The following is a 23,054-nucleotide window of genomic DNA, read 5'->3' on the forward strand; positions in this document are numbered from 1 at the left end:
TCTTCCCCATTTTGTATCCCCTCCCAAGATACCCCTCTTTAAATCTCCATAGACAAAGATGACAGATATTTTTCTCTACAGTTGATTCTCTTCTCATACATACTATCAGATCTCACACTGGATAAGAATAACTACATTCCTGGTTTCATGTAAACTTAATCTTCTCAAACTGAAAAGGATGAAGAATATAATGAAATTCTGTTTGCAACATCATAAAGTGACACGAACATCATGAAAAACAACCCAACAGCTTTTAGCAATTGTATCAGCCACAAACTACCTCCCTTCTTTTACCCAATATTTCTCTCCAATAAGGAATATTAATCTGCAGGCCTACTTTGGATATTTTTAAATGATTTTTTTTTGGTAACAAGTACATACTATTAAATGAAAAAATGAATAGTGTTAAAATCCATGTACACCATTACAATCAATAAAGGTGAAGAGAATTTAAACAGAGAACCAACTCTTCCTCATTCTTTAATTGGCTCCTTTTGTTTCTATGTTAACATACATGGGGAAAAGGGAATGGCGCAGACTGGCACTTTTATTAAAAAAGGAAAGATTTCAAAATAGAACTTATACATTTAATTAACTCTACATAATATATATGAAATAATATACATGTTATAATTTCCATACACATGGAATGCAAAGATAACTTTACAAGACATATACACAATCTCATTTTTACCAACATGTACTTTGTAGGACACTGTGAATGCTAAGTGATTTTTATGTATATACTGTCTCAGTTTAAAGATTAAAATAATGAACCAGCAAAATGAATACAAGAAATTTGCCATTAAAGATTTCAATATCCAAATCAGCAAGTAACAAGGCACCAAAGTTTCCCTTTGTTAACGGATACAAAAATGACTATGTTCCCTGACCTAATGTAACTTATAGTTGGAAGGGAGAGGAGACTGCTAACAAACTGAACATGCAGTATTTTTTGCTAGTGTTTATAAAGGAGTACTCTTTTTATTATGTAATGTTCTCTGGAAAGACATTTAGGGATTACATAATAAACTCTCCTATAAAATAAGGCTTTTTTTCCTTTTTAAAAACTTAGATGCTTCTGAAAGGTCAAAACTCATCAAACAGATTCAGGAACAGGAGAAAGCATGAGGTTTCCTATATAGCTTTCCCAACACCCTTCAATCTTAAATTATGCCACCCATGTAACTCCGATTTTGAGCATTTTAATTAGCTGAGATTGGCAATTGTATGTGACCGTGCTTCCTTGGAGGGGTGAAATAAATCTGTAATAATAGACAGATGATAATTCAAACTATTTTTTCCACATCCTGACAAGGTACACACTGTGAGAACCATAACCAGATCCCGATTTTTGTGCTTATACTACTATTCAAAATAAGGCATTCACCATTTGTTAGTAGTACAGTTTTGAAAACTGCTTTTCCCTTCTACTTGGGAAACATACAGTAATGATTATATGAAGCATGTAAAGGCTAGGAATAGGGGAGAATAAAGGAGAATTTTATTTTAGCTATGAATGAGCTCTTATAAAACTTACCAAAGAAACCTTTCAAAATTTGTTCTTATTAAAGTCTTTTCCTACTGTTTTCCCTCTTCTCATTAAAAAGAGAAGAAAATATATCCTATATACAAGTAAATTACTTTTTGAAAATCAAGCTTGTAAAGAAAAACCTAAGCTGCGTGTACCTCTTATTTTATTGTTAAAAGTTTTAGTTTTAACTTGAAGCTAGACAAACCAGCAAAACACTGAGGGATAAGGCCTTTCTTCAATGAAAGTCTATAATGTGCTTTTCATTATTTCTTTAAAGAAGAAAAATGTATTATAGGGCACACTTTTTATCATTTTGCTCTTTTTACCTCACACACTGTTACCAAAGGAAGAAAATTTACCACAGCAAGCTGATAATTCATGAAATGCAATAATTGATACATACAAGCCACAGTCTTAAATGTCCTGGCACATGCACTTGAAACCAATAATCTATAACATGTAAATGCTCTAAAGTGGTTATATATAAGAGAAATGGAAGAATTTTCAATTTTTACTAATTTTAGATTTAACACCTTTGTAATTCTTAAACTACTCAGACCATGAACTTATTACAATATTCTATGTTCACATGAAAGTTCTTAAGAACAAAACAAGGTTCCCATTGCCCCCCACTCCCCCAAAAAAGTAACATGTGTGTGTGTGTGTGTGTGTGTGTGTGTGTGTATGTTTTAGCTATAAAAATTAAAGGGGAAGACAAAGTTAAAAAATTGTATTAAGGCCCTGTTCAGAATATTTAACATGGTACTTCAGCATTAAACATTAGTAGTCGACAAATTCTGTACAAATCTATTTTTGTGAACAAGTACATGTGTCACTGTAGTTGCAGAGTAAATAAAAGATCATTTTGTTGATTTTTTTCCCCAATTAAAATTAAGGTTACTCATGTTCATGGGAACATAGGATCATCTAGCTATAATGAACATATACATCATAAACTAACATCAATTTTCAAGGCTACATTGCAAACTGCATCTTTATTAATATCCCCCAAATACTACTCGTTTTATCACAAACGTCATCCCTTCCTAAAAATAAAATCCACCTGACTTATTCCCCTCAAGAGAGTTATTTGCATGCTGTTCTACTCTAAAACCTAACATTAGATAAATTAGCTTTTGGTCATGCAGCACAGACCATCCTTACAATAATCCATCTCTTGTATTTCAGTCCGTCCAAAAAGAAATACTTTTCGCTGTGATAATTAACAGGTCATCCTAGCTACTCCATACTCCAAACTGACAACTGCAGGTTCAGTTTTGGAAAACTCTTCTGCATATTCACTATAGCGATTGTCTGCTGTGTTGCTGCCCTCTATAGTTCGAATAGCATCATTCACAGGTAACAGGGTCTGCTCCTTCTTAAAACACAGGGAAGGTTTGAGGGCTGAAGAGTCAGGATGGATAGAGAGCAAAGATTCCTTGGTGAGAACTGTATCAGGTTGCCTGTTTTTCTGGTGTTTGATTTTCTAAAACAAATACAAATTTTAAAAATTACTGTTACTGAGAGCCTTTTAGGTATTTGTATTTATTATTAAATTTAAAACCTTTGTTGACATTTTTAATAAAAACGAGTTCAAATAAATAAGATGTAGTTATAAATGCCAGTTGTTTAAACACATTTTCATCAAATTTTAAAGTTTTTTTTAATCAATTCAGCCGGACAGGAATGAAGGAAATCACTTAATTTTACCCTCACATATGATACAGATAGGCATCAATTACCCAGAAAAATGGGCCTCTCTACCTATACACTGTAGATTCTTGTATTTCTCGTACCTAATTTTTCATGGAAAAAAGTTTATAACAAAGAAATTAAGATACTTATTAAATAATAAAATATCCTCTATGAAATTTTTCCTGATTTCTTCAACTGCTAGTGCCCTCAACTACTTAAGTCTCTCTCTCCATATACGTGTATATGCATATACATATATACACACACATACATATATACACATACGCATACATAAGAGTGATTTAACTCAACAAACATGTACTAAGTGCCAAGCATTAGGAATACAAAGTCATAAAACAAAATAGTCCTTCCCCTCAAAGAGATTATGATCTACTGAGGAACATAACATATACACTGAGTAAGTCCATACAAACTAGTTTAAGAGCAAGAAAATAAGGATGAGAAAAAAGCCTAAGGTAGGAGCTGATATCCAAGCTGTACTTTGAAGGAAGTTGGACATGTTACAAGACAGAGGTGAGAATCTTCGTAAATATGCTTACCTAAATTATCCTTAATATACATTAAGATTCAATTATGGTCTTTCCTACTCCTGTTTGCTATGCTCATATGATGGACTTAAAAGTCTTCAAACTTGAGGCCAATGAACTTGACTGATTCCTGATAAAACTCTGACAGCAAGTCATTTGACAAAGAATATCATACTATTCTTATAAAAAACATGGAGAGAGATGGGCTAGACAATAATATAATTAGATAAATTTAGACTTGGCTGGATGTCTGGACTCAAAGAGTAGCCATTAAAGGTTCAATGTCACTTTGGGAAGAAGTCTCTAGTTGAGTCCACAAGACAGCAGAGCTCAACGTGTGCTGTACAACATTTTTATTTATAACTTAAAGAGATGACATGCTCATCAAATTTTCAGATGATATAAAGCTGTAAGGAAGAGTTAACACATTCTATTAGAGAGTCAGGATCTAAAAAGATCATGACAGGTTACAGCACTGGGCTGAATCTAATAAGATTAAATTCAATTGGAATAGACATAACTTCTTGTTCTCAGGTTAAAAAAAAATCACCTTCACAAATGCCAGGATGGGCAACATTAGACAGTAGTCTGTCTGAAAGAGACCTTAGGATTTTAATGCCCAAGTTCAATGATTCAACAGTGGAATGTGGCAGCCAAAAAAAGAAAAAAAAAAAGCTAACATGCTCCAGGGCTGCATTAAGAAAAGCCTAGTTTCCAGACATAAGGAGATAACGGCCCCTCTGAACTCTGCCATGGTCAGACCAAACTGGAACTATAGTCAGTGCTAGGTGATACAGTTTAAGAAGGAAATTGATAAGCTGAAGAATGTCCAGAGAAGAGAGGTCAGAATGGTAAAAAGCCTAGCATCTGTGTCATATAGGAAAAGGTGAAGGAACTAAGGATGTTTAGCCTGGAGAAAACTGATAGGGGACATAATAGTTACTTCCAAGTTATCTGCTGTCATGTGGACAAAGGCTTGGATTTTTTCTGTTTGGCACCACAAAGCAAAATGAGGAAAAATGAATGGAAGCTGCTGAAAGGCAAATTTTGGCTTGTTGTCATGAAAACGTTCCTGTAATACTTGCAACCAGTCAAAATTGGAATGACCTGGCTTTGGAGATAGTGGATTCTTCTTCATTAGAGGTCTTTAAACAGAGACAGTCTGAGTGGATGATTTCTTTAAGATATATATATATCTTCAGAGACACTAGAATAGTTGGCCAGTGGGATTCCTTCCAATTAAAATTCTATGATTCTATAAACTTTCCTTAGAGTGGAATGAGGGAAGAGAAAAAATATTTCTCAGACGATAAATTGTGCTTTTCAATGGCTTCAATTCCTCGCTAGACTCACCCTCTGTAATAATGATATCTTCCCTTCTGCTATCTTTTGATGCCCTCAGTCTGGGAATCATTAATTACCACTGTGGCATCATCCTCTAGGGAAAAATTTTAAAAGTGGTATACAGACTAATCTATGTGAGATGGTCTCCTAGGCAAACTGTCTGGGAAAAGTTCTCCTTCATGAGTGGTAGGTCAACCAGACTTTCTCCAAAAGTCCTATTTAGTTTTTTCTGATTTTAACTATCTACTTTTTCCTTTTGGATTACAGAAGGCACAAAAGACAAAATAACTATATAAATGACACAAACTACTTTCTTTAAAGAAAGGAAATGGAGGTTGGTTTGTAGTAATGTTACTGACTTAAAAGACTTATTGCAATGACTGATTTCAAGAATAAAGAACTGAACTTACTTAATAGTTCAAATAATATTATGTATTTCAGAATACTCACAGATTCTAGTTCTCGAATTTCTTTTTCTAGTTGTTTATTTTGATCATTCATGTTCATAATCAGCTTAAATACAGACTGCCTAGGATGCATTGTTCGATCAAACTGATGGTACATATTTCTCCAAAACCTCAAAGGAAAGAAAACACAACTATTTTAATAAATTATCCTCATAGGAGAAAAATATGTAAATGCTTAGGTATGTCTACTTACTTAAAGTTGAAAGGCACTGTATTAGGCTCTAGTACTGTAAATTTCTGAGAATTTGGACTGTAGAAAGGATTTAAGTACTTTTCTTGGTCATCTAAAAGAAAGGGCCACAAGGAGTAAGTCTTCTCTTTCAACCTTAACATAATCAGAATGAGAAAGAATGTAGATTTAAGATATACCATTCCAACTCTCATTTTAGTTCAACACTGTAATTTATGCCTTTTACTCTTCTTCTATGCTCATTACATATACAAAGCAAACCCTATATGTTTATGACTTAAAAGCACTGAGTGAAAATGAGAACCCTCTTAACTCTTGGCTGGGACTGAAATTTAACTAACTCGGTAGATTAGAAATCCTGGAGTTCAGATTCTGTCCTCTAGACCTCCATTATCCCATCTGTCATCAAGTAATATAAATTACCTCTTTTAAATATTTCAGTTTCTATTTAAACATTTAACTTTTGCCTTAATCTCCATTCCCACTGCCACAAACTTAAGAATAGACATTTGTCATTTCACACCTAGATTTACTGCAGGAGATTCCTTGCTAGCTAATGGCAACTCTCCTCTTTCCTTTCCTCCAATAATCCATTTAACAAATAATTACTCAACACTTTTTATATGTGAAGCACTGTGCTGAGCATAAAGGATGAGATGCTAGGATATTGCCGCCAGACTAATCTTCCTTAAACTCTGCTTTCATCACAGCACTTCTCCACTCAAGAACCTCTAATCATTCCCTGCTGCTTACATGGAGGTTAAAATGTTTCTGTATAATTTTCATGGTCCTCCATAGGCCCTATTTGTATAACTCAGGTTCTACCAACTTCATTAGTTAAGTTACTATACCTAAAGTATTGTTTAACAACAGGGGACTTACACTGGAGAAAAAACAAGTTCCCACAAGGCGACACATTAGTGTAGTGAGACAGAATTCCTCTAGGTTAGTGGAATAAGAAAAGTGAATTAAAAAAAAAGTTTCTAGTTCAAACTTCACCACTAAGTAGCAGTGCCAGTTTTCAAGTGAAAAATGTAGGAATCAAACTGGATCAACTGTGAGATCTAAAATTACCTATTTCTACACAGAGTGATCCTGAACCAATCTGTGACTATTATGTCTAAACATTCTCAAACACTTCTAATTTTATTTTTATTTTGCAAAATAATTTATTTGGAATTATGAGAATTGTACTTATTTCCTTATACTTCAAAATAACCAATAGTTCAATCTTGTATCACATTTTCTTTTTTTTCCCCCCAATCTAGTCCAGTGATTTCATCAATGTAGAGAACTTCCAGTAGAAAAACCCCATTGACTCATGAAGATCACCTACTCATCTGTATAAAGAAGATGCCTCAGGCAGGTGAGAAGTTAAGTCACTTGCCCTTGGTCACTCAGAGAAAGGATTTGGAACCAGATCTTCACACATCTAAATTCAGGGCTTGTTCTACTACCTCACAGTAAGTCTATAGCTATTAGTCTTCAGTTTATTAGAATTTTTCGTAAAAACCTATTTAAAATACATAATCTTACTTGAGATCTTCTCTTTCTTTTTGACAATTCCCAAGGAAGTTTCCAAACTGGCATGAATGGACATGCTCATGAATCTGAAGAAGAAATGCTTCATTGTATTCAAAAGCTTGTGGAAATTGTTCTGTCAAATGCCACACACATTCCAAGAACTGAGTAAACACTGGTGAAACTTCCTTCGGGTCACCATCCAAATGGCCACACCTATATATGCCCCCCCAGACGAAAAGTTTTTAAAATGTACATGAAAGAAATTCATCAATTAAGTTTGTATAAACTACATACATGAAAAATGTCCAAACATTTTTTGTTATATTGGCATATGAGAACTGGAATTAATTTACCTGTAATAAGGCTTATACATTTAATAGCCAGCCTTACAAATACATTTCAACCATAACAGACCAAATTGCTGCATTCAAATACTGAACACTAAAACTTGTATTTATTTACATATCATCCAACTAGCCATTAAAATAAATACATCTAGAGACCTGAGAGCAATTTATTCTAGTAGGAAAAATATTAGCTTTCAGGTAAATAATAATATAATTTATAATAGCACTGAAACTTTGAGATACTAGTGCTCTCTGCCATTAGACACAATTCAGTTCAAATAAACTGTACAATGCTATAAAAGACTAAGGTTGTCAATTATACAAAATTTACAACTATTCTGTACCTATCTGAAAATTTATGTCCAAAGGAGATCCAGTCCTTCTCTATCAAAACCTAGAAGAAAAATAAATTACCAAGTCATTTCAAAAAACTGCCTTTCAATCTACTTCTGAATGATCAAAACACAGCATCCAAAAGATAGCATTAAGCATTTATCCTTAACAGCTATAAAAAAATATCAAATTCTAGTATCTTCCTAACAGTGACATTATCTTTTCCCATATTATATTTTATAGATCTTGTTAGCCTTATCTGACACACAATAAAAAAGTACTGACATAGCTGTTTCCTGTTAATCTTTAATGATACAGCAGCTATCATTAGTACAACAAAAGCAGCTTAGAAAATAATGTTAAGAAATCATTTTAACAGTTAAACTGAAGTACAATTTGAAAATGAATCTAGATGTCACTGTCGACTAACTTACTGAGTTCCTATTATGTTGACTATAGACCTAAAAAGGCTATACAAAATAAAAATAAGTTGCAGTCTCTGCTCAAGGTATTTTTCAGGTTAAAAAATGAACACAAAGAAGCGCAAATCCAAGTTTATACTAAGTTGTATCAAAGTGGGTTTTTATAACTATTATGAGTAAGTGGTTTTTATCAGAGGATTCATTGAGCATGTGGGTTTGAAATAGCTTTAAAGGATATAAGGAATGAGGATAGTAAGAGGACAACTAGCTTCCCTTAAGGAATTTAACTCACTTGGCCAAGGTACACTACATCCTCTGGTTCTGAAAAAATTGGCTAAGGTCACTGATGAATTACTGTTAGTGATATCTAGAAGACCATGAAAAATGGGAGCAATACCACAAGACTGGCAACATGCACATATTATCCCAATTTTCAAAAAAGGTAAGAGAATAGAACCTGTACATTATAAACCAGTGAGCTTGACTTTTGACTTCCTGGGTGAGAGAAATGATTATTAATTACCAATATCTTGGGGAGATTTAGAGCTCTTCCTGCCTTCTTCCAAAGTCCTGACTTTAAGTTCGGTTTTCTTGAAGGACTTTACTGGTAATGTGATTGCATAGACTCTCTGATCTTGGTCAGACCGCACCCAACCTCAGAAATGAATTTAATCTAGGGTGGAGAAGTCCACTGTGTTCTATTCAAGCTTGAGTGGACTTAGTTCCTTTTGTCTAGCCCAAGGCTGCAGGTGATCCGAGTAGAGAAAATTTCTCTGTCCAAGCATCACTCCCAGCCCCTCACTGAACACCTAAGGACATATAAACTGTGAGCCCCACCACTATGGTCATCTTTGGCCTACTAGAAGCAGCCAATTGACCATCCTTTTATTAAAAATATGCCAGCCTTATTAATAAAATGATTAAATTACCCAGAAACTATGTCTCTATAACCTTTTTAATCTTCACATGGGAAAATTCTGGAACAGATTATTAAAGACACGGATAATTACAAAGAACCAATATGGCTTTATCAATAATAAACTCTGCCAGACTCAACACATCTCTTTTTTGGACAATATTACTGAATTGATAGATGAAGATAATGGTGTGGATACAGTTTATATAAATTTTAGCAAAGTTTTTGATAAAGTATGGCATATTTATGGAGAAGATGGAAAGATAATGATTAGATGATAACACAATCAGATTCAGAACTGTTTGTATGGCAGGGCTGTAAGAGTAAGTGGTAATGGTTCAATGTCAACATGGCAGGTCTTTAAGGAGTACCTTAGGCATCTGGGCTTGGCCCTGGGCTGTTCACCATTTTTATCAGTGACTTGGATAAAGGCATAGATAGCATGCTCATCTGATTTGTGGACAACAAGAAGTTTGGAGGGTGGAGGAAGAGATGGAATATGACAGGTGACAGAGTTAGGATTCAAAAGGATTTCAAAAGGCTAGCATTGGGCTGAATCTAGTAAGATGAAATTCAACAGGCTTTTATCCTTGGGTAGAAAAAAATCAACTTCCCAATGAATGGAAGAGAAATCATTAGAGAGTAATTGTTCTGAAAAATATCTGGGGGTTTTAGTGGACTGAAAACTCAGTATGCTAGCAGTGTGATGTATCAGTCAAAGAAGCTAATAAGATCTTGGCTACATTAAGAGTGGCAAGGCTTAAAATAATAGAGTCAATACTATCATTCTATTCTTCCCTCAGGAGACCACATCTGGACTTTCTGTGCTCAGATCTGGCCTCCGCACTTTAAGGACACCAATAAGCTGACAATACACAGAAAGGGTAACCATGACAGTGAAGGGCCTTGAACCTATGCCATATGAGGATCAGTTGATGGAAGGTGGGGTGTTGAGCCTAGATTAAAAAAAAAAGACTTGGGGGATATGGATATTGTTTTCAAGAATTTAAAGTGCTTTGGTCAAAGGACATGAACAGGCAGTTTTCAGACAAAGAAATCAAAGCTACCTACAGCCATATGAGAAGGTGCTCTAAATCCCTATTGATTGGAGGAATGCAAATTAAAACAGCTCTGAGGTACTGCATCATACCTATTTAGATTGACTTAAGAGGAAAGAAAAGGAGAATGACAAATGTTGGAGAGGATGTGGGAAAAATGAGACATTATCGCACTCTTGGTGCAGTTGTGAACTGATTCAACTATTCTGGTGAGCAATTTGGAACTATGTCCAAAAGACTATAAAACTGTGCACACCCAACAATACCACTGCTAGGTCTGTATCCCAAAGAGATTTTTAAAGGGGGGGGGGAGTGACAACGATGACAGGGATGGTGTGTGTGTGTGTGTGTGTGTGAAGGACCTGTAAAAATATTTATAGCAGCTCTTTCTGTTGTGGCGAAGAACTGGACATGAGGGGATGCCCATCAACTGGGGAATGGTTGAATAAATTATGGAATATGGTCATGCTATAAGAAATGATGAGTAGGATGCTTTCAGAAAAACCTGGAAAGGTTTACTTGACCTCATGCAAAGTGAACTGAGCAGAACCAGGAGAATACACTAACAGCAATATTGTATGATGATTGACTGAATGACTTAGCTATTCTTAGCAATACAATGATCTAAGAAGTTTCCAAAGGACTTGTGATGAAAAATACTATCCACCTCCAGATGGAATCTGAATGCAGATTGAAACATACCATTTTTTATTTTCAGGTTTGGTTTTTTTTGTTTGTGTTTTCTTTCACAACATGACTAATATGGAAATATGTTTTGCATGACTGCACATGTAAAACCTCTATCAAATTACTTGCCATCTCAGGGAGGGGGAAAGAAGAAAGAGAAGGAGAGAATTTAGAATTGAAAATTTAAAAAAAAAACAAATGTTAAAAAATTGTTTTTATATGTAATTGGAAAAAACAATTAAAAAAAATAATTTAAAGTGCTGTCATGTCAAGGAGGTATTTATTTGTTCTTTTTAGCCCCAGAAAACAGAAGCACAAGTAAATAGGTGGAAATTGCAAAGAGACTAATTTATCCTCAATGTCAAGAAAGAGTTCCTTAAAATTAGAATTCCTCTAAAGTGAAATAGGCTGCCTTGGGAATTGGTGAATTTCCCTCCTTGAAGGTCTTCAAGTAAACACTGTATCCCTTGTCAGATATGCCATAGTGGGGCTTGCTTTTGTTTGCCATATTGGTTCTTTGTAATTATCCGTGTCTTTAATAATCTGTTCCACACACATATTGGTTGGATTAGATTAGCTGCTGATGACTGGGCAGTGGGGTGGTACAGCGGATAAAATGCTGGGTAGGGAGCTAGAAAAGACACTGATAATCAGGGAAGTATCTAGAAAGTTGTTCTCAGACACTTCCTAGCTGTTAATCTCTGTCTGCCTCAGTATCCTCACCTGTAAAATGGGGATAATAATAGCACCCCTCTCACAGAGCTGCTGTTTATAAAGAATTTAGCACACTGTTTTGCACGTAGTAGGCACTTAATTAATGCTTATTCCCTTCCCTGCTGAGGTCCCCCTCCAACTCTCAGATTCTGTAATTCTATAATTATTTGTACAAGACAGACTGGCTAACTTTGAAAAATATAACTGTTGCAAATTGTGAGGCTGAGACATTAAGAGACTTATTCAACATTGCAAAGGAGGCAAGTAGCACAGCCAAGACTCAAACCCAAGTTCTCTACTACACAACTTTCTAAATAGAAGAACTTTCAGGTTAACCAGGCACAATCTCATCATGACAAGAAACTGGCTTCTGGAATTCTCAAGTACAAATGAGATCGGAAGGCTCACTCTGTATTTTAGAGAGAAATCTTTCAATGTCACATAATAATAACAGTTTGTATGTAAATAATTCAAGATCACAATCATATCTACAGAAGCACAAAATCTCAGAGATGTGAAAGACCCCATAAGCCTTCCACTCCATTTATACTTGAACAGGAATTGCCCTATGCCATACCCAACAGTTGGTCATATAGGTTCCCAACAAACTCCTCAAAAGAAAAGGAGTTCACTACCTCCTAGAGCAGCCCATTTTACTTTTGGATAGCTCTAATAATTAGGAAGCACCCCAAATCTACTTCTTTCCAGCTTCCACAATTTGCTCTAGTACTGCTCTCTAGGCCAACCACAAAGTCCAACCCCTCTTCCACAGGACAGTCCTTCCAATACAGTTTTCATCTCATCCCCTTCTAAGTCTTTTGTTTTTCTCCAGGATAAATATCCCCAGTTCCTTCAACCGATTTTCATATGGCATGATCTCAAGGTCCTTAACTATCCTATTGTCCTATGGATGTCTTCTAGCTTGTCAAATTTAAGTACTAAAATGTAGAACCTAAAATGGAACACAATACTTATGGTGTGATCTGACTGAGGCAAAGCATAGCAGGACTATTTCAATCTTATCTCACCTTCCTGACAGGAAGCAAAGTAAAGAAGATCGCTAGACAGAATAGTTTTCTTAATTCAGGTCAGTTATTGTCAGGTTTAATCATTTTTATTTGTTAAAAGATGGTAATGTGTAATCTTTTATAAGCAATTCTAACCTAGCCTGATATAATAAAAATAATTTTCAAAATACAGTACTTTTAAAAGATTCAAAAAGAAAATTACAGTACACTTTCGATTAATTTTACAAAGTCACCAAATAGCATTTTGTATAGATTACACTAACAATGGAAAACCTTCAAACTTAATGTCAAATAAATCCTCACCATGAATCCTTTGATTGTTCTGTAATAGGAATCCAATAAGAGAGCACCAAGGGAACAAACTTGAGAGGTCCTGTCCCAACCATCAGAGCAATGGACCAGCACACTTGCACTTTCAACCACTATTGCCTAAAAATAGAAAACACTTATGTATACAGGAGAAAACATTTTAGTTGAATCAGTAAGCTCTACTAATTATAAACCTACATAATCTCATATAACAAGGTCAACTGAAAAGGTAGTATTTGTCACAGTGTTCTATGTTGAATTCATTTAGAAAATATCACTTGCTGGGAAAATATAAATTAAAGTCCTAAGAAAAGGCAATCTCTAGGTAACATACTACAAATATAACCCGTGTTTCTAAAAATGGAATAAAAGTGAATTTCCCTTTAAAGATGGTGCTTATTAAAAGCTATGTTAGAAAGAAAAGGAAGTGCTGAAAAAGATTCAAAAATTATAGCAAAATTCAGAAGTAACAGAATAACCCCAGCTTCTAAAAATTTAAGTAATTTTGAAAACAAATATCTTCACTTTTTTTGTTTATGACTCTACCCCCACCAAAAGGCCAAAAGTATTCAGGAGGGCTGATGAGTCATTCAATCAATGAGTACTGATTAAATTGCTTATTATGTGGCATGAAATATGCTACATGCTAGAAATACAAAGACAAAAGTGAAACAGTTGCCTGACCTCAAGCAGCTTATAATCTAGCCAAGGAAGACAGTGTATACAGATATAGAGTGGTGGGGAAGGTAAAAGGATTCATGTGGAAGGTGGTACTTGAGCTATTCCCTGAAAGAAGTTAGAGATACTAAGAGTTGGAGATGAGTGCATTCTAGGTATGGAAGACAGCCACAACAGAGGCATGGAGATGGGAGGTGGAATACTTTGTATGAGGAAAAGTAAGTAAGCCCAACAGGAAGGCTGGGCGATAACATGCATGAAATAAGGCTGGAAAGGTACACTGAAAGCCAGACTATGATGAGTTTTAAATGCCAAAAAGGAGTTTTTATTTGATCCTACAGATATTAGGGAGCCAATGGACTTTATTAAAGTAGGGAATGATAAGGTCTTATCTCTTCTTGTTCAGTTGTTTCAGTCATGTCCAATTCTTCTTGACCCCAGTTAGGGTTTTCTCAGCAAAGATGCTGGAGTGGTTTGCCTTTTCCTTCTCCAGCTCATTTTACAGCTGAGGAAACCGAGGGTGAAGTGACTTGCCCAGGTACACATAGCTAGTAAGCGTCTGAGGTTAGATTTGAACTTGGGAAGATGAGTCTTCCTGATTCCAAGCCCAGTGTTCTTTCCACTGCACTACCTAAGCTGCCTAGGTCATATCTCTACTTAAGGAAACGCATTCACAGCTGTGTGGAAGATGGATTAGAATGGGGAGAAATGGGAGGCAGGGAGACCAATTAGGAGGCTATTAAAATAATCCAGAGAAGAGGTGATGAGGGCCTGAATGAGAGGAGCGGCTACATGAGTAAAGTTTTAGATACAAGCAATACTGCAGAAACAGAAACAAGATTGGAAACTGACTGGAAATAGGGGGTGAATAAAAATGAAGAATCAAGGTTGGCATTGAGGTTGGGAACCTGGGTAACTAGAAAGACAATACGATCAACAGAAATATGGAGTTTGGAAGAGGAGTGGGATTAAGATGGAAAATAATGAGTTACATTTTGCTTGAGATGTCTATGGGACATGCAGTTCAGAATTTCCAAAAGGTAATGCAGGACTAGAGCTCAGAAAGAGAGTAAGTCTGAATATATAGTGATCTCAGACTCATCAGCCTAGAGTTGATGATGAAACACTTGCCGGATGATGAGGTTATCAAGAAACTGTGGAGAGAGAAGAGGAGAGGACTCAGGACAATGCCTTGGGATATACCCATATATGGCTTTTATTGTTCGGGTGTTCCAGTTGTTTCTGATCCTTTGTGACCCAATTTGAGGTTTTCTTGGCAAAGATACTGGAGTGGTTTGCCATTTTCTTCTCCAGCTCACTTTACAGATGACAAAACTGAGGCAAATAGGGTTAAGTGACTTGCGCAGGGTCACAGAGTAGGAAGTGTCTGAGGCTACATTTGAACTCAGGTCTTCCTTACTCTAGGCCCAGTGCTCTGTCCAATGCACCACCCAGCTGCCCTTATATATGGTTAAAAGAGCATAAAATGGATGTTAATCCAGTAAAGGAAACTGAGACAGAATAGTAAAACCATGAAAGGGCAGTGTCACAAAAACGCAGAGAGAAGAGAGCATGCAGCAAAGGAAAAAAGCGGTCAACATATGCTACACAGAGGTCAAGAAGTATAATGATTAAGAAAAAGCCATCAGTTATGTTATTTAAGAGATTCTGGGGAACCATACAAAGAACAGTTTAGGTTGAATGACGGTGGACTTTGCTAAGGGACATTTCATGATAAGTGGGCTGTTCTAGGGTGAGGAGGCCCCAGGCACTGAGGGAAGTTCCAGGATGAGCCAGCCAATTGTAGAAGGGGAATAACTTCTAAAAGAAGTTATGATTAGGGCCAGGAGGAGAATGATTATATGTTAAACTAGTATTTGTACTACAGAGAGGAAAACAAGAAAGCCTGTGCTCAAAATTTATGTGCCCAAAAACATTTATTAGAGGATGTTTCCTACAGTAGCCTAGGCCTGGATGGAGACATAGGGTGCAGCAACCTTCCAAACTCGTGTTCATAATGGGGTGATGTGGTATGATAACTCTTCAAAGATGAATTTCTGACTTTTCTTTTTTGTACAGGAAAACTCCTAACTGGCGTGGTAGACTGGCTTTCTACTTTTTGAGAGGTAGCATGGTGGTAGGACATTGGACTTGGAGTCAAGAAGACTTAAGTTCAAATTCTGCCTCCGGAGCTGTGTGTTCCTGAGTTTAACTTTGTTGAGTCTCAGTTTTCTCCCATATAAAATTAGGGGGTTAGACGTCATGACTTCTAAGGTCCCTTCCAGGTTCTCCATTTTTTGTCATTTTAAGAACTGTAAAGAACATTGTACATATGGTAGGTAGCAAATGCACTTAAATATTGGCGATAATATTTCTAAAGCCTTTTCTTCCTAGGAGTCGACAATGTTAAACAGACCATTCTACATTCATTATCAAAATGTCAGGTAGGAAGGGAGAAGGTAAATAGTCATAGTTTCTCTATAGCCTGTAATGGTATGTCTGTCTGCCTTTCATTCCCACTGCAATAACTATGCCCAAGTACTAACGCATCAGTAAAACTTTTATTTAAAAAAAATAGCTGTAACTCTCAGAATCCTAAATCATCTTATCTACATGAAATGTTATTCAAAAGCAACTAGACTGATTTTCAAGCATGATTATGAAAAGAGAGGAAAAACTGTCACAGTAAGGTCAGAGACATGCTGCAAGGGATACTTTTACAACAGGCAACTCAGTCTGTCTTGCACAAATAATTATTTCAGGCCAGTATAAAAGCAATGAATTACTTTGAGGGAATAACATCAAATTCTGTGTGATAGAGAAAAAAAAACAATTAAATGTTAAACTTGGTATATTAAAAGGAAGCTTTCACACACAAATTAACTAGAAGACTGGAGGGTTTTTTTTTAACATGGAATACATAAAGCAGTTAAGGAGGATATCCATGATAACTACACAAACGGTTACCTAAATGGTTACTAGATTTACACAAATAGGTTAAAAGGGTCAGAGATTACTGTAGTGCTTGACAGTAGTAGGTGCTTAATAAATACATGATAGACTTATTCATTCATCTAACAGAATTACAGTGATAAAATTCTTTAGTTTCTGATTAAGTCCACACATCATATAAGGAGTGAACTTTAGTCCAATGAATCTTTTCTTTGAAATGCCAGTATTTAAGGTCACTGAACATTTACATTAGCTAGTCTCATAAACCATCTTACTGAGCAAACTTTGTTCTCTGGTCACTTTCAGCTATTCTAAAAGTGAAATTCACCCTCGTAACACAAAGATTTGATACCATCAAGGATATTTTTTTTAAAAGTGCCATCAGTTCTGAAGGCAATTAGCCATTATTGGAATAAGCAAATAACTTTACAAGGTAAATACTTTCTTAAGGACAACATTCATTTGGACATATAAATTCTGACATTTATTTTTAAAAATCAATCTCATTCTTTTAGAATAGTATCTCAGTCTTAATGAAGTTGGAAGGCAACTAAACTATCTATAGTTTGAAGTGTTTAGTACAATTTTGCTCCAAGCAAACTAAATGGTAATTAGATTATAAAAGGAAATTAGGTAGATATTGCAGTACCTTATTTTGTACCCACAAAAACACAAAGTAAGGTAACAGTTCTCCTCCTTGCTTTAACTACAAAAGTAAAAAGTTACTTTGGCTAAGAAGACAGCAGCATCCAAGACAGCTTTGATGTGGCGAAGCCATCCAGAGCTCTCCAAACCCGAAAAGAAATCGTTCACAGAAAGACCTTTTGTCCCATTGACTGGAAAAGATAAAACGTACTTTTATTAGAAAAATGATAGCATTTCCACTTCTCTTATTCAAGCCTGGTAAGAAAGCGAAACTACTGCTTTTATTTGTGCAGTGGAAAATGCAAGATTATAGAGGCACAACTACAATACCATACCATAGCAAATAAATAGATATGATTTTCTGTGGAAAAAAAATTGTCATTCCATTTTGCAGTTTTAAAAACAAGCAGAATCATTGAATCACAGGACTTGAAGCTAAAAGGCACCTAGAAATCATTGGATCTAATCCCTCAAGATATAGGTAAGGAAACTACTTTTAACTTTTTAAAAGTTTCTAACATTCTTTATTAACTGAAACATGCCTGACTTGATTTTCCTACCAATACATAATACCTATAAAAGTAGCCTTCAAAAAGAATAAATCATAATCACAGGTTTTTATGTCGTACTGATTATTTTTAGCATAACTTTATAGAAAAAACTGTAATAGAACATTACTGTAGAGCAGTAACGAATCATACCTTCTAACAATTTCTGCAAACTAGATCTCATTACGTGAATATTTTCAATTCCAACAAATTGGAATCTAATGTTGGAATAGTTGTCTTCATTTTCATAACCTTTTCCAGCTGCTCTGTTGGCCATAGCATTCAGCTAAAATATAAAAGAAAACAAAAAATTTTTGAACCAAACTTTATTTTTTAAAAGTTATTCTTGTCTGCTTTCTTTTTAAAATTTTCTTATTACAAATTTTCATGAAAAGATGTAAGCATAACATTTTAGCTAGCAGATACTTAAACTGTTCTATTGCTAAACTTAATTAATAAAATTGATCAACTAAAAAACATAACTATTTTAAACAAATGGAAATGTTACTAGTTTTTTTCTTAATAATGAAGAAAAATGCTAGAAAAACATAAATCTTTTTAACAGGAAATCCCAGATAAAAATCCCACATTAAGTAAATAGAGAGTAAACACCTCATGACTGAGGATGGAAGAGTTCAGATTTGAGTTGCCCTATTGCTTAATATACCAGTCAAGCTTTTACAATGTGTAATTTTCATATATAGAACAATTTTCATTTATCAGAGTCACAGTATTTAAATTGCTATACCTAAACATAAGGGCATAAGTATATTTTTAATTCTTCCAAGCCTTTTGGATATTCCTTGATACAATAGAAAAAAATACTATTAAATTTACTTATAATGTTCCTAGGATGCAGTTTAATGGGCCAAAAAAGAAGGTAGCCTAATCAATTATTGGATCTGGTCCACAGGCTAACAATCACTATTGTTATGTATGGCAGAGCTACTCATGCACTGATTCACTGCATGTCATAGCTAAGTTATTTTTTAAATGGAACCACATACAAAAAATGCTTCCAAAATTATCACTACCTGACTTCAAGCCTGGCTAGTACTACATTCAAAGGAAAGTGTACTTTCTCTCTAAAAACAAGTACACAAAGAAGAGAGCGTTGATAAAGAAATTTACATACATAGAGTAAATTATCCTCAAACCTGCTTTTCTAAATGTCTTACTTTATAATCAATTGCTATATCTACTAACTAAATGAGAACTAGTTCTAACCAATGACTCCACCCATTAAACTAAGCCAAAAATATAACACTAAAGACTTTCTTACTGGAAATGTCACCAATACTTTTGGTTCTAAAACAATAATTTTTTAAAAATCATTTTCACAAATTAGAAGCTTTATAAGTTTGTGTATTTTCTTCCCTTTGATACTTCACAATATTAAGTCATTAAGTTCAACTCATCTTCCTTTTCGCCACTTCTTTTTCATTTGCGACTACGAGATGAGGTAAATTATATCTACAACAACTATCATTCCTTTCAAAAGCTGCCTAAGAATAAATAGTCTTGGGCTCTAGATAGCTCACTCGCGCTTTCTCATCGCTTTCTCTTATTTTCTCATCTCTCCAGATTTTTGAAGAAATCCTCACTACAATTCTGCCAATGTCCTTTTTTGAAGCCCACCAGCTCTGCATGCGATGCTATAATAAAAATTAAAAGTAACGTTAGGTATAACAATCTAATTGGAAAGTTAAAATTAGTTCAATGTTCAGCACCCTATGTGAACTGATTGTAATTTTGCTTATTATAACCAAGAAAAAAGTTACTCAGGTGCCAAGTCTATGTATCAAAATTTAACCTTATAAGTCAGCCAAATGAGAATTTATTGTACAAAATTTTTATTCCACTGTCTCAGTGTTTCCTAAAATAACTCTCCATCTATTTTCCTAAATCTTTTATGCACACTTATTTCTCTCTAATTAAAGTTCACTATTTCATTAGTTATGGAACTTCTCCAATTAGCACTACCAAAAAGGAAGATATCTAGATGACCCCATCTTCTAAAATGTGCTTTATTCTCCTGTATAGCAATACATTGAAATTACAAATGCACATGTGGTTACTGTACCATTTTATAAGAATTACAAGTTAACCTAATCAAGCAACCAGACAGTACACTAAACTGACACTTTTGACTGAATTTTCAAAACTTTTATTTTGTCATGCAAACAATTTTATCTTAGCCCTCCATGTAAGTAAGACCTGAATCATAAAACCTTATGGTAAGCTCCATCGAAAGCATACTCTAATTTATGATGGATATATGTAAGTAATGTAGTATGTAACATAGTAAATGTAAGGTAGGTTTTACAAATTTTTTTAAACAAATAGAAAAATGGCTTTTATAGGTTTGGACACTCTATTTTTTTCAATATATGTCATAGTTTAGTAACCCTAAATTCATACTCTCTAGTGAGTTACTTAAGAAAGAGTTGGAAGTATTGAAAACTCCTGGAAATTTAAACAAGAATGCCTAATGGCAATTTTATTTCACAGAGAATCCCCAAAAGAAGAAAACAAGTTATCTTTGCCCACTATAATAAATCTTATCTAGCACTATGACAAACTACAATTAACATATTATCTAAATGATATTCCTTAAATATTATACTGTACTGTGTTTCTTATTTCAATTCCATAAAAAGCTTTCTCAAGACTGGTCTATTTATATTTTATCCCCTCCCCCCAATTATTTATATTTTAATCTGTCACCTGAAACTTAAGAAACTTTGAAGGTTATAGCCAATTTTGAATTTGATAAGGCTTCTTTCTCGGTTTAACATAGGTCTCCACATCAGAGACATATGCAATAAAGGAAGTGGCTTTGAATATTTCCCCACTAGGCCTGCTTCTATATTTTTTCCCATTTTCAGAAAAAAAAATCTTTAAAATAAGAGAAGGTAAATGTTCCCTATATATGTTAACTATGTAGTCCTGTCCTTTTGTAGCTAGTATCCACTCAAATGCCAAATATGGGACCATAACTAGTAACAAGGCCAAAAAGCAGGAACTCACATTCAAGTTAGATTAAAATACTTTATAACAACTTTACTCAAAGTTATACTAACTTTACTCAAGTTTGAGTTTTAAATTGAGATCTGAAGATAAAAATGTGTATCCTTTTCACAATTCATACTTAGCAGTTAGGAATATTTTATTTAAAAGATAAATACCACTCCACACTATTAGACATACATACTTTAGGTCTGGTATCCATGACATACATATACGGATTGCTTGGGTTGGCTCTACTGATGACTTGCAACATGTGTTCATCCTCCAGACACCTGGCACTGAAACCTGAGAGAGGTTGACTGCATCTGCAAATGGCAGCCTAATTTTTTTTAAAAAAGAAAGGAAGGGGGAAAAATACAAATTATCTAAATATCACCAAAATGTTTTAGAAATGCTAAAAAGGAAAAAGAAAAAAATATTTACTTAATTTAAAAATGAGTTTGTGATACCAACTGAAAGACAGTTTTATGATACTGTCTCTTTTTTTTTTTGGAGGGGGAACACAAGGCATTTGGGGTTAAGTGACTTGCCCAAGGTCACACAGCTAGTAAGTGTGTCAAGTGTCTGAGGCCGAATATGAACTCAGGTCCTCCTGACTGCAGGGCTGGTGCTCTACTCACTGTGCTACTTAGCTGCCCCTAAGATACTGTCTCAAAGATAATTTCCAATATTTTGGCTTTCCCAGAGTCACTTTCTTGGGTGACCAAAATATCCACTTCTCTATTTTTTATAAGACTATCTTAAGTCTGAAGAATATATAAAAATAATGTGTGCCCCAACCTAATGGACCTCTCTCATTTTAGAGATAATTCTAGGTTATACCATTTAACCAAATAAAATAATGCACATAAAGTACCATTATGAATCTTCAAGTCCTGTATAAATGTGAGCTGGTATCACTGTTCTTGTCATCACTGTTGTTATTACTATTATTCTCTAAGTGAAGTCTGCCATTTCAAGTATGAGTAAAGGGTTAACCAACTAATCCACAAACATTTATTAAGATTCTACTATGTATACTGACTACCACTCCTAGTGGATATCAATGCAAAAATTTTAAATAAAATATCAACAAGGAGACCACAGCAACATATCACAAAGATTATATGCTAGGAACAGCCTGGATTTGTACCAGGAACACATTTATACTAGGACTGGTCCAATATTAGGAAATTATAAGCATAAATGACAATATTAATAACAACAAAAATTATATGATCAATGGATGCATAAAAAACTTTTGACAAGATACAATACCCATTCCTGTTACAAACATAAGAAAGCATAGGAATAAGCAGATCTTCCCTTAATATGATTAGAAGTATCTATCTAAAACCAAGTACCAACATTAAGATCAGGGATTAAAAAAAGCAAGGCTGTCCATTTTCACCATTATGATTCAATAGCATATACTATATATAGATATGCTAGCTATAGCAATAAGACAAGAAAAAGAAATTGAAGCATAGAGAAAGAGGAAATGAAGATGATAGTTTTGCAGATGACAGTTTATTTAGAGAACCCTAGATAATTAACTAAAAAAACTAAATAAAACAATTAACTTCAGCAAAGTCACAGAATTTAAAATAAATCCACAAAAATCATAAGCATTTCTGTATATTACCAAAGAAATCCAGCAGGAAGAGATAGAAAGATAAGACCTATTTAAAATAATTACAGACAACATAAAATATTTGGTAGTCTACCTGCCAAGATTATACACAGTAACTATATGAACATGATAACAAAGCACTCTTTATTCAAATAGAGACAACTCTAAACAATTAGAGAAGTATTAAGTGCTCATGGATAGGCCAAACCAACATAATAAAAATGACAATTCTACCTAAATTAATATACTTATTCAGTGTCATACCAATCAAACTACCAAAAAATTATTTTACAGAGTTAGGAAAAAATCTGAACAAAATTCATCTGTTAGAACAAAAAGTCAAGAATATCAAGGGAATTAATGAAAAAAAAAGGGAAGAAAGGTCCTCTACCCATACTAGATCTCAAACTGTATTATAAAGTGTTAATCATCAAAACAATCTGGTACTGGCTAAGAAATAGAGTGGCTGGTCA

The 23,054-nt window shown here is 34.5% G+C and overlaps 1 protein-coding gene across 1 annotated transcript in view; it reads right to left on the reverse strand.

The window, feature by feature from the left end:
- Nucleotides 1-467: 467 nt before the first annotated feature.
- MTMR6 (myotubularin related protein 6) overlaps nucleotides 468-23,054 on the reverse strand; it is a 59,832-nt gene continuing 37,245 nt past the window's right edge. Inside the window, exons 6-14 of the mRNA XM_036744890.1 lie at nucleotides 21,154-21,288; nucleotides 18,093-18,225; nucleotides 17,473-17,582; nucleotides 13,111-13,236; nucleotides 7,994-8,043; nucleotides 7,315-7,515; nucleotides 5,782-5,913; nucleotides 5,572-5,698; nucleotides 468-3,020 (exon numbers count right to left, since the gene is read on the reverse strand). Of these exons, the coding sequence (XP_036600785.1) occupies nucleotides 2,757-3,020; nucleotides 5,572-5,698; nucleotides 5,782-5,913; nucleotides 7,315-7,515; nucleotides 7,994-8,043; nucleotides 13,111-13,236; nucleotides 17,473-17,582; nucleotides 18,093-18,225; nucleotides 21,154-21,288 (1,278 nt within the window). The 3' untranslated portion in view covers nucleotides 468-2,756. The remainder of the gene's footprint in view (nucleotides 3,021-5,571; nucleotides 5,699-5,781; nucleotides 5,914-7,314; nucleotides 7,516-7,993; nucleotides 8,044-13,110; nucleotides 13,237-17,472; nucleotides 17,583-18,092; nucleotides 18,226-21,153; nucleotides 21,289-23,054) is intronic.

Source organism: Trichosurus vulpecula, chromosome 2 (assembly GCF_011100635.1).
Source record: "Trichosurus vulpecula isolate mTriVul1 chromosome 2, mTriVul1.pri, whole genome shotgun sequence".
Taxonomy (NCBI): domain Eukaryota; kingdom Metazoa; phylum Chordata; class Mammalia; order Diprotodontia; family Phalangeridae; genus Trichosurus; species Trichosurus vulpecula.